This window comes from Engraulis encrasicolus, chromosome 11 (genome assembly GCF_034702125.1).
Source record: "Engraulis encrasicolus isolate BLACKSEA-1 chromosome 11, IST_EnEncr_1.0, whole genome shotgun sequence".
Lineage (NCBI taxonomy): Eukaryota > Metazoa > Chordata > Actinopteri > Clupeiformes > Engraulidae > Engraulis > Engraulis encrasicolus.
The window spans coordinates 56,221,226-56,233,855 of NC_085867.1; the positions used below are offsets into that span (position 1 = coordinate 56,221,226).

The 12,630-nt window shown below is 42.1% G+C and overlaps 1 protein-coding gene across 1 annotated transcript in view; it reads left to right on the forward strand.

Annotated features, from left to right (window-relative positions):
• mamdc4 (MAM domain containing 4) overlaps positions 1–12,630 on the forward strand; it is a 107,428-nt gene that overhangs the window by 36,319 nt on the left and 58,479 nt on the right. The window contains exons 13-14 of the mRNA XM_063211045.1: positions 862–999; positions 11,161–11,300. Coding sequence (XP_063067115.1) covers positions 862–999; positions 11,161–11,300 — 278 coding nt within the window. The remainder of the gene's footprint in view (positions 1–861; positions 1,000–11,160; positions 11,301–12,630) is intronic.

Here is a 12,630-nt window from a genome sequence, read left to right on the forward strand (position 1 = left end):
TTTACCTTTTAAATGCAATTTGTCCCATGTCCCTATGTGTTCCAGAGGAGTTTTCAACCAATTTTCTTATCTCAAAAAACCCTCAGGCATTGGGGACCTTTTCTAAAAACTGGCTCAGGCGCCAATGGGTTAAACAAAATGCTAATGCTAATTTGGGCACAGTGTCAGGTAGAGTAGCATATGTCAGATGGGGTAATCTCCTCTATCCCTGCTCTATTACTATGCTACTATGTAACTCATGTCAACCTATAAATTGCATTATCTCTGAAATGGCTCAAGAAGCAAACATCATAATTTCAGGTATTGTTCCTGACGATGCAGGCTTTTTTTGGATAACATATTTGTCATTTTAAAATTAAAGCTTTTTTTATATTCACTTTTTAACATTTTATATCTCATAATTCATACTCTAATAACTGTTGCATTTCATTTTAATTATGAAATTTGTAGAGCCAGAAAAGAGCTTTCGCACAGCATCAAAACCATCTCTTAAATTGACCATGACTGACATAAGGAAGGATGAAGTGTCCTACTGTACCTTCTCAATTAAACTTTCTAAGTCTATTTCTCCCTTAATATTAGCGCCAGATTCATGCAAATGCAGCTGTGGGGTTCTACAGTACCCTGCAACTGAAAATTATATTAAAATCCGGGTCAGTCGGGCCCCAAAGTGTCTGATTTAACGTGAAATGACGCAACTACAATATCAGCTATCATACTGTGCTGGAGTTCACTTCACATGCCCGTTGCCTATATTCTCTATTAAACGATGTGCACCTTCAGCATCTTATTTGTACAATGTAATATTGCAAAGTCTGTGTGCGTGTGTGTGTGCGTGTGCGTGTGCGCATGTATGTTTAGAGAGCTACCTGGGTGTAGTGTCTGCCCCTGGTCAGCAGCTGAGTGAGGCCCAGATGAGGACTCCCCTGCTGGGGCCCTCTGGCCCTGCCTGCTCCCTCTCCTTCTCCTACCAGCTCACTGGCAAAAACACACACATTGGTAAGCAACCCTTGCCGTAAGAAAGACTGCACAGTTAGTGGGGTCATATGTACTGTATATGTATTTTTTCTAATTTATCTCAATTTGGTGCTAAAGTTTGGTTTTTACTTCTAAATTGAAGAGAAGGGACTATAGAAGAATTTGAGTCCGAGTGTCAAGCACACAGATAACAAAATAGCCTCTAGGGGGCGCTGCAAAATATTTGCATTGTTACGACTTTTGATTAGTGCAACTTAATGACATGCAAGGTATGTATGAATTCAGAATTAAAAGGAGAAACTGGCGAGTTAAGCATTTGGTTACCAGAATAAAAACACACTAGCAAAATTGTACTTTTTAGATAAAGGATGGAAAAAATGTAACATCATTTACAAGTTACTGTAAATAAAGGCTGGGTAATCACTCAACAGTTCTTGGGACGGAGCAATGTTCATGCTTGTCACTGTCAGAGGCTACTGGAACGGTGTAGTAGGAGCCAGAGGAGTGTGGCACCATGGAACACTGCCCACATAAAGTACTCGAAGTTTTCTCAAGTTCTCGAAATTTACATCTTGCCCTCCGCCACTTCTTGCCGGTACTCCAGGACAAGCATGTCTTAATTCGAACAAACAATATTTCACCAATAGCATACGTGAACCACCAGGGAGGCCTGAGGTCCCAGGCGTTACATAACATGACCCGGGAACTTTTCTAAGCGGATGCTCGACTTTGCATGTAGCAGTGTACCTGCCGGGTACTCTGAACACAGCAGCAGACCTGCTGTCACTGGGCAAACCACACCCAATTGAATAGCAATTACACCCGGAAACGGTGCATCTAATCTAGGTTCATTTTGGGAAGGCACACGTAAATACTTTTGCCTCAAGGGAATCGACTCACTGTCCACTCTGGTTTTCCTTAAACCAAGATGACGCACGGATGGCCCAAGGGCCTTCTGTATGCCTTCCCCCACCTCTCCATGATTCCCGCTGTGTTGGAGAACACCAGGCAGGAGAACATGAGTGTCCTCCTGATGGCTCCATCTCGCCCCAAGGCTCAGGGCTTGTCATTCTCAGCTACACAAACTTTGCAGTGTGCTAGGGCCTCATCGACAACAGCCCTGTACTCCTAGATGGGAAGCCTTCAAGGCATTTCGTGAACAGCGGCATGAGTGCCCCCGGTCCTGCCCTATAGCTTCAGTTCTGAAATGTTTGCAGGAAAAAATTGACCAAGGCAAGTCCCTTTCAACTCTAAAGGTGTTTCTCTCAGGTATATCAGCTTGCCATGAGAGAGTAGATGGCAAAACACTCAGAGCTAAATCTCTGTCTATTCAATTCATGAAAGGGACTCAAAGACTGTGCCCAAGGAGGCTTCCCTCTGTGCTCCACATTGTCCTTGATGCTCCGGCGAAGCCCCCATTCGAGCCTGTTGGAAGTATCGGTCTCAAATGGCTTTCTCAGAAGTATATTTTTCTACTCGCTATCATCGAGGGGGCAAAGGGAATTCGAGTGACTGACCAGCTCTTTCTTGGCCATGGTGTGGGGCAGATGGATAAGGCCCTTTCAAAACAGAGGCTGTCACACTGGATAGTTGAGACTATAAAGCAGGCCTACCAACTTTCTGGATTGCCGCCTCCAGTAGCGGCAGTGGCACACTACAAGAGGCATTGCCGCCTCATGGGCCTACCTGAAAGGAGTCCCTTTGCACTATTGTAGCGCTGAGCGGTAGCCACTTCAAAGGGATGACTGAGGCAGCAGATACAGTTTATCGGTTTCTTTATTCCCTGGCGCTTTCACAGCCTAACTCGGGAAACAGGAGGTGTCCCACAGAAAACAACAAAACTAAACTAATCACTCACACTAACTCCCCACTAGTTTCACACGTATGCCCGCAAGTAAGTTCTCCTCAGCTCTGATTGAAAGTTACGAACGTTATCTATCCCTTATCAATAACCCCGCCCCTTATCAATATCTAATCCATCCTATCTAATCCCTTAATTATTCCCACCTCCCCCCAATCAAAATGCGCCCCAAAACTGGCACCCGCAAAATTCTAGAAGACACACGAGGGAGTGGGAACAAAATTCACACACATTGACCATTCACACATACAGAAGACAGAGAGGGAATCCTATGGGGAAACACACACACACACACAGTCCACTCCAGGGGCCTCTGCGCTACAATATGTTATCTCCCACGTACTTTGGGAATTCGGTTTTAAGTTTGTGACGAAATCAAATATTTTCGACTGTTTTCACTTGAGTTCCGTTAACCAGTCGCTGTAATCTTGGTTCTGTGAAGCAGTGTTAATTTCGTCAGCTTTTTTTGATTTAGTCTTAGTCTTAGTCACAATGACGAAAATCAATTTTAGTCTTAGTCATATTTTAGTCATTGCCTTCCCAATTTAGTCTTAGTCTTAGTCAAAATGACGAAAATCAATTTTAGTCAAATTTTAGTCATTTTAGTCAACATTTCAAATTTTAGTCAACATTTCAATTTTTTGTCATTTTAGTCAATATTGTGTAAAATAAATAACCTACAATGGCTATTGTTATTTCACAAAGTATTACTAATTTTGCCTATTGCAGCAAATATTCACCTTGTTACTTGGTCATTTTCCACCAAAACCCAAATCAGTAATTTCAACATCATAGAGCAAAAGAGCATCACGCACACACACACACACACACACATCCAGGTGCAGGCTGCTCTCTCTCTCTCTCTCTCTCTCTCTCTCTCTCTGGTGCATTAGAAGCTGCTGCATATTATATTTCATTTTGAGTTTGATCACGGAGGAAGCTACATGCTCTTCTTCACCTGACTGCGGGACTTAAAGCCTGCAGATTGCCGGTGTCCTGTCTATATGAGCGACCCGTCGAGATGTGATTCTCTTCGCTACTGAGCATGCGCACGCATGCGCACACCCTCGCGGTGGTTTTCGCGGGTGATTGCCCATCGAATGAGTAGCATCCAACTGCAGTTTGCAGAAGTGGGCAGGTCTGGATTTCTGAGATCCCGCCCCTCCCATTTTGGATCTCGCCCCTCCTATTTTTCCTATTATAGTAGTCTGTACAGTCCCACACCATCCCAGACGTCACCCTATTTGAGAATTTGCGCCAAATGTCTTCTCCGGCGAATGCATAGTCTAGGCCTACACTATTCTATGCACACAGCTTGTATCGTGTCTCGTCGTTTGGAGTGCTAAATAAATGTATTTACTAAACACTGGACATAGAATCATTCATCAATCATAATAGGATATTCGATGGCGGTAGGCCCAAGTGTAGCACACCAGCATACATTGATGACTCTTATAGCTGCTTTGGACAATAATAATGCCTATGTAGGCTAATTGCGGTGTGAATTGGTTTGTATTAGGCCTATGTCTCGTCGTTTGTTAAGTAAATATATTTACTAAACACTGGACATAGAATCATTCGTCAATCATAATAGCGCACCATATTTGAGAAATGGACCCAAATTATCTGGCGAATGCAGTAGGCTTATTCTATGCACACAGCTTGTTATCGTGTCTCGTCGTTTGAAGTGTTAAGTAGGCTAAATATATTTAGACCTACTAAACACTGGACATAGAATCATCCATCAATAGCGAATGCGTTACCCTGTATTCTAGGGAGATTGTATCGTGTCTCGTCGTTTGGAGTGTTAAGTAAATAGGCCTACATTTACTAAACACTGGGTATAGAATCATTCATCAAGTGAATGCGTATGGCTACACTGTATTCTATGCACACAGCTTGTATCATGTCTCGTCGTTTGGAGTGCTAATTAAATATCTTTAGCCTACTAAATATATTTAATTTTCATTTTCCACGTTCCAATTGCATGAGTGTTTATTTCCATTTACTAAGGCTGTAACGATATTGCATCGAACCGAGGGATCGCGGTAAGCAGACCCACGAACCCCTATCGCGAACCTTCCTCGCAGAATCGTGATGCGCCCTTTTAAAGTTGTTACCCCTCAGTCCAGAAAACAGCAGGATACAGGCAAATGCTTGCATATGCGCTTAATGCTTTTATATGCGCTCAAAGACGATTAGAAATGGGGCGCACATGAGCGAGTAACACTTCCATTCACCCCTCTCTCCTGTAAAATGTTCCGTCCAACCAGCAGCACGTGCATTGGTTGTTATTCATCGCCTGAGCAACCTCCGCGACCGCGAGACAAAACACTTGGGCAAACGTCGGAAGGTAAAGCACAGAAATGAACAACAGACCAAGAAGGCTTTATCAAACGTGTGAAGATGTTTTTGATTCATGCATGCGCCGATGTATGTTGAGTGGAGATAGACGTTGAGCGGAGAGAGAGAAAGAATGCGAGAGAGCGAGATGCTCCGCCTGCCCAAATTTGAAAGAGCTTTGAAAGAGCTCTATACGCTCATAAGAGTGTCTGAAGTCGGGCGAACGTTGAGGTCGATGTGGATATTAGGCAGCATTATATTCTCCCCACATTGAAAGCCTGCCTAGCGAAAACATGCTTCATTTCAAAATGTCAAATCACAAAACCAAACAAAAGACAACGTGTGTGTTGCATACTGAGAACATAACTGAGGTTCATTTCGAGTTTTGTTTGTATAAGCGCGTGCGCGCTGCTGCACGATCAAAACAGTTACAAAAATATTAAACATCAAAATTAAGTGTTGCATTTCTGTAAGTAACTTAATACAACATGTTTCCTGACGAAATATTACCAGTGTTGTTTTCAGTTAATGTTTGGATATTAATTGGATAATGTTTGACAATGTGAGACAGTTGTAGGCTACCTATACTGGAACCCTGACCCTTCTCTCTCAGCATCTCAGCATGATATGATCTAAGCCCATTTGTAATAAGCCTATTTTTCCTTGGTGAGCTAATATCCCTTATTTCTCTGTGTTGTGTTTTGATGTCAACACCTGGGGAACAGGTTGCAGTGGTAGGCCTATATCTGCAACTTCATTTAGTAGACCTAAAATAATGTAGGCAGGCAAATGCAAAAAGAAAGCATAGGCCTATATATAAATATAGAACCTTAAAAAAATAATAAAATCGTGGGGGATATCGAACCGTGGGTCATATATCGTGATACAAACCGAATCGTGGGTTGGGTGTATCGTTACAGCCTTACCATTTACATCTAATTTGTCCTTGACCTTACTTTCTCTTTCATAGTAAAGGAGAAGATTGAAACGGTCTCTGCAACTGCTTTAGGTTCCATTGATTTAATGATAATGTTAAGCGCTGTTAGTTAAAAACAAAAGGTTAATGCTAAATGTGTCAGGGTGTCAGTTTGGAAGCGGGGCAGATGCACGAAGGATAGGCCTACCAAAGGCTACTGCAATGGCCTGCTCAGAGTCCAGTCCCCAATCCTAAAGAGATTGTGGCGACAGCATCCAGGCTTTGGGACTTTGAAGAATGTGCTCATGCTTTTCAATGATGGGTAGGCCTATGTTTAATTTCGAGCGGATCACACATGGAGTAGCCTAATTCGCCACTGCACAGGCGTTTTACTGCCTACTTTAGTTTTCTTGTAGTAGCCTACCCATCTTTCGAATTTTAGAAACTGGAACCAAATATCTGGTCTTCAAACTAAGATACTAAGAAGAGACACTTAATATTAATTCAATTTAGACCCATGCGTTAACAAATACTACATGTAGCTTATATTAGCTAATAATAATAATAATAGCTTATATTAATTTCCCTCGGGATTAATAAATTATACTAAACAGGGTCGCGTGCTGTTCATTGCGCGGTTCACTCAAAGCTCCCTGCTCGTGTTTCCTACACTCACCAAACCATTATACATTAGTGGAGTAGAGAGAGTGGATCTACGATTTTATTTGTGAAAACTATGCGTCTCTGCTGTGCACTGTGCAGTGACTTCCAGAGCTATTTTTCTTCCCATGTAGAAGCTTAGCGCTGCCGCTGAATGACAAGGGGGAGGCACTCGATGTGCTCAGGGGGGAGGAGGAAGATGTGCTCAGGGGGGAGGAGGGAGATGTGATCCAGACCTGCCCCCCGCCCTGCACACTGCAGTTGAACATACTTGCATCGAATGGTGAGACCGCAAGTTACGATAGGATCACCTGAGACTAGGGGTGGGCGATATGACGATATTATATCGTGAATCGCGATATTGAGTAAAAGATCGTCTCGAATCTGCCAAAGTGGAGAAATCGTATAGATCGTCTTGCAGTGAGGATGTTTATTATCAGTATCAGAGTGACGTTTTCTCACTTTTGTTGTTGTCTTCACTTTATTCTTTACATTATTGTATTCCAATTGTACACTTTATGAGAGTGTCATCAATGTGTTAACATTTTATTGACTGCAAATTACAAATTGCAAGTATATGAAAGTTGTTTTTTGTTGTTTTTATTTTTTGGATGGAAGATCGTGATAAAAAAATTGAAATCGTGATTTCATGTTAAAATATCGTGATACAACTTTTTTGCCATATCGCCCACCCCTACCTGAGACTGTCAACTTTAGTGACTCAAACTGTAGCCTGCCTATGTCCTCCTGAGGTTACCACCAGTCATCCATAGTCTAGTTAGCCTATAGCCTGTCCACCGACTGTCATGGACTGAAAGTTACGATAGCCTATATCCCCTGGGGGGGAAACGGGAAATAGCGTGGAATGGATCATCCAGCAGATCATTGGAAAATCTGCGAAATAGCGTGGCCTCGAACATTTGCTACTTTGTTGCCTAACCGTAATCGCTCACACACTCAGCCTCGAACATTGTAACATCCACCAGAAAAGACTATTTATGTAGAGGATGCGTTCTCATTGCAAAATGGAAAAAAATCGCCACCTCTGATTGAGCTGTCAAAATGCTCCCTCCACCCTTTTCACTCAAGAATTTGAATCGACTGTTTATCCCCATAGCACATTATTTCATGTGGCAATTTGCCTTGCGAGCCCACGTCGCATTGAAACCAAACCAACAGCAAATGACTGCATTAAACAACCCGTAGCCAGGCCCTGATCCCAAACACTTTCTCCAGTGTTTGCGCAAATTCAACTCAGTCTCTTTCATATGGCACGTTTCTTAACTTGCTCAAACGAGAGGCTCACGGTTTTTTAGTGGTCAGCAGCCGCACGTTCTTATTAAACTCCGCACGAACGATTGTACACCCCTGTCCGTGAAATAAACAAAGTAGGCCTAATGGTTATTAAAACAGTCCTACGTGGACCGATTGAAACGCCTTCCGCGGAAAATCAAGGTCGCTCATTTTGATGAGGCATCGCAAATCGATAGAACACCACTATCGAATAGGGCGACCGGTCGCTCATCTCGACGAGGCAACACATCTCGACAGAACACCGGCAGTGGGAAGACCAGACATCCCAAGTCTGCATGAAGTTCAAGAAGTCTCCCTGATAGTGGCTTCCCGATGACCACGAGTCAGATAAAATACTGCTGATGTTAGACTATGCAAGTTAGCGGTTTTTGTTTTCAATTGGCAATGCGAGCAGAGAACGATAATGACTCGTGCGGCATGTGTGGAATAGGCTTAAATAGATTGCGCGAGCACACTTCGTATGCCCTGCAAAAGTCCCAGGAAAAATAGTTAGGCAGGGGTATGCAGACTGGACGATAGAAAGGACGCGCAGATACAAATATTTAAACACGAATGCTGTTTTGTTTGTCGGGGGTGTCGAGGCTCGATAAGCATGACCTGGAAATAGTTTTTGGAACTTAGGAAGACGCTGAAGACGCACGGAAATGCTGTCGACTTCCTTGGGTCTTTTAGCGTTGCTCTCGACGAGAACAAGTTTCAAATCTCAACAGTTTAAAACTCCTTAGCGATCGCCCTTCCATTGATTCGTTTCAAAACTAGGCAACAGTAGCCGTGCCTCTGTTACTGTAGACAGGCCAACTTTCCCCCTGCTGGCGCGCGCTCCCGCGGTGACTGATTTAAATAAATTCACAAATCCGACCTTCATGATTTGCTTGCTGCCTACTCATATGGTTAAACAACAAATATAGCAAACATTACAAAAAAAGAACAGACAACGAACGCCGGGCTAAGACAGCCTAAGTGAAAAGGAGAATAGTGGAAGCTCGAGGAGGTTTAGAATGACAGTATCAGAGGAGGATTGGCGCGACTGTCATTACCTACATTACCTACTACCTACCTACACACTTCCCTCAACGTCGGCTATTTTTTCTCTTTCTCTGGGAATGTTTTAGGACCTAAACTCAACTTAAATGGACTCACTGAACTACTAGGCTACAGAACAGAACTACTGACTGAGCCGCGCCATGCATTGGCTGCCAGCAGATAGAAGCGAGGCAACACAGCGTGAGCGCGCAATCACCTATGAAGTTCAAGACACTTAGGCCTATATTACAATTACAAATTACAAATTAATTATAAATAATTATATATTTGTAATGTCCATTCGTCCATGGCTTGTAAATTTCGTCTCGTCTTAGTCTCCTTGACGAAAATATTTTGTTATTTTCGTCATATTTTGATTTGCTTGAGGCAATTTTTAGTGCGTCATCGTCTCGTCATCGTCAAGGGAAAAAGGGGCGTTGACGAAATATTTTCGTCATCGTCGTGGTTGACGAAATTAACACTGCTGTGAAGGAAAGAAAGGCTGCCAGACTTCGTCGTCACTCTGGACTTCGCGTCCAGGATTTTTATGAGGATGAAGTGTGCCGCACTGGAGCGTATATACTGTATATATAGTGGCGTTGCACACTCACATAATGTTGTTTTGACATAAGAACTTGCGCATGTGCGGTACATGGTGTTACTTTAACATAACCTTTTTTTCTAAAATTACAGTATTATATAATGGATGAAAGCAGCAAAATAATCAAGAAGTGCTACAATAATTTACGACATGCCAGTTGGGTGCTTAATATCACATGGCCTTTATGCAGACATACAGTATTTTGGTATGGACATCCTATGTATCTTTGCACTTCAGGGACATTCTGAACACCGATCTTGAATCGAGTGGAGTGATTGCCCAGACTTTATTTATAAGAACTTTAAAAATGATGCAATGATGCAAAAATGATAGCAGCTTTGAGGACGTTTCCACCCTTTATTTAAAAGAGCACAATTTTGCTGTCCATGGTGGGTTTTTTTTTATCTGGTAACGAAATGCTTAGCACACCAATTTCTCCTTTTAATTCTGAATCCATACATACCTAATTTGTTAAAATTGGATAATCTAATGAAAAGTTGTCGCAGTTTATATATGTTACGGTGCCCCCCAGAGGCCATTTTTATCTGTGTTTTTAACAGTCGGACTCAAAATGTTCTATTGACCCTAAGCTTCAACTTGGAAGTGAAAACCAAACTTTAACACCAACATGAAAGGACTGAGCCATAAACAATCCCACTCAGTTCCACACGAGTGTTGGGCATAGCACCTCAGACATAGGCTACTTACTGATAATTCTTCGTTATTAAAAAAAGCAAATAGAGCTATCTTATTCTGCCATGTATCAACACTCTATCAGTCATGTAGTGTGTACTGTACTAATAAATTATTCTACATAGTAGGTACACCTTGGTGGAAGCAAACACACACCACCGACTTGAAACCTTTTGCTCATTTGCACTTTCCATCTTACTGTAAATCAATTTAATTTAGGACAGCTACTGTATGCTATATGCTGCTCACATGTCTGTGGAGATTCTCATTCATCCTGGTGTAAGCAGCTGTTTTTTATTATTGTTTTTGTTTTAGGATTATCTCTGAGATGGCTCAAGAACAAAATACCATAATTTCAGGTGTTGTTCATGACATTGCAGGCTAGGTTTGGACAATATATTGGCCATTTCAAAAAATATATATACATGTTTATATTCAACTTTTAATACATTTTCAATATCTCTTAATTCATACTCGGATACCTGTTGGGTTCCATATTGTTTGTGTAATTTCTTGAGCAACATCAAAATAATCTCTGTGTGACCTCAATATTAGTGTCAGATCCATGCAAATGCAGTTCTGGGGTTTGACCTTGTCACTCAAAAAGGCACACTAAAATTAAAATACGGTCAGTTGGGCCCCAAAGTGTTTGATTTTAAGTGAAAAGACCACATTACCGGAAGATTTCACTGCTCTTCACCTTCAATTTCAGAATGTTCTGTCTATGACTGTAATTTGTGTGCGTCTGTGCATGCTTATGTGCCTGTATAGGCTCCCTGACTCTCAGTGTGGTGGACAGTGTGCTCGGCCACCAGCCCAAACTGTGGGAAATTAGTGGGAGAACCTCAGAATTCTCAGGGGATTGGCAGACCCACACAGTCTATGTTGGGGCTCGCTGTAATCGTTTTCAGGTAAGGATCTGCAATCTATCAGTACATGTACAGTATATCGAATTAAGCAGAGCATTGGCTTAGTGAACTATTTTCTATTTCGTCCTTGTCATTTGATTTTACAGTGAAGTATATTTATAGTATACACAGTGTCAAATAGGGCAGTCATGGGTAAGTGGTTAGGGCGTCAGACTTGTAGCCCAAAGGTTTCTCGTTCGACTCAGACCCATTAGGTTGGTGGGGGGAGTAATTAAACAGTGCTCTCCCCCATCCTCCTCCATGACTGTGGTACATTGAACATGGTGCTGTCCCTCCAGACTGCTCCCTTGGGCCACTGTTTTTGGCTGCCCCCTTGCTTGTCATTGGAGTTTTCCAGGTGGGCTTTCACTTAAAGTACCCAATAACAACAACAGCTACTACTATTTCTATTACTGCTACTATAACTACTACAATTATTATTATTGAAGGTATCTGAATATTGACCCCAATCTCATACATAACATTTCAAAATCCATGCATTGCTTTATCCGTGAATTAACAACTCTCTCTTAGTTAGGAGGTAATAAAGGTGCATTTTCCAGTAAGCCTCCAGGGGATACTTTTGAATCACTATTGTTGATTGCTATTGGCTAAGCTACCACTGTATGTGACACCATCTAATATGTGACCTAATTTCCTGTGGAGGGCTTTTTAAATTCAGACACTGGCTTTGCTCTACTTTGCTCTAGTTCTTCTTCCCTTTATCTGTCTTGCTGTTAACACCTCAGAGATGAGGTGAGGGGGGCTGTGGATAGGCCTTTGTGTCTAATGGCCAATAAACCTTGCATTTACGAATTCCAACTACTACACTGGATCTGGTCTTAAATATTAATTAGTAGTAAAACCCAGTTACTATCAATCTGCATCTCTGGATTGTTGGGTGTGTTCGTTGTTGTATTTGCTTATGTCTTGTGCCCTGTTCCAATACCCGTACTTACCGCCCTTTCCGCACTGTGTTTGGGTAGGCAGGGTGTTCCATTTCTAATTGCGGCAGTGAAGTGTACTGTAAACTACCCAAATAACGCCCTCAAACCAGCCATTTTTTTAATTGTGGAGTTACTGTAGACTTTTGCACTCAGCGGGCACCATGTTTGTTAACTAGTTGAGTATCAGATCTGTGAATCTGCCGACTCTCCATAATAATAGCATGGTTTTGATTCCAAAGACCTTCGCCATGTGTATAAGAGACAACAAAAAAAATGTTAACATAACAAACAGTGTCTTCCGTGATGAATTGTATATTGTCGGTTGGCAAACTTGACACTTGACACACGACAACCATTATTTCCGTTAAGTGTATCAGACAGAACGT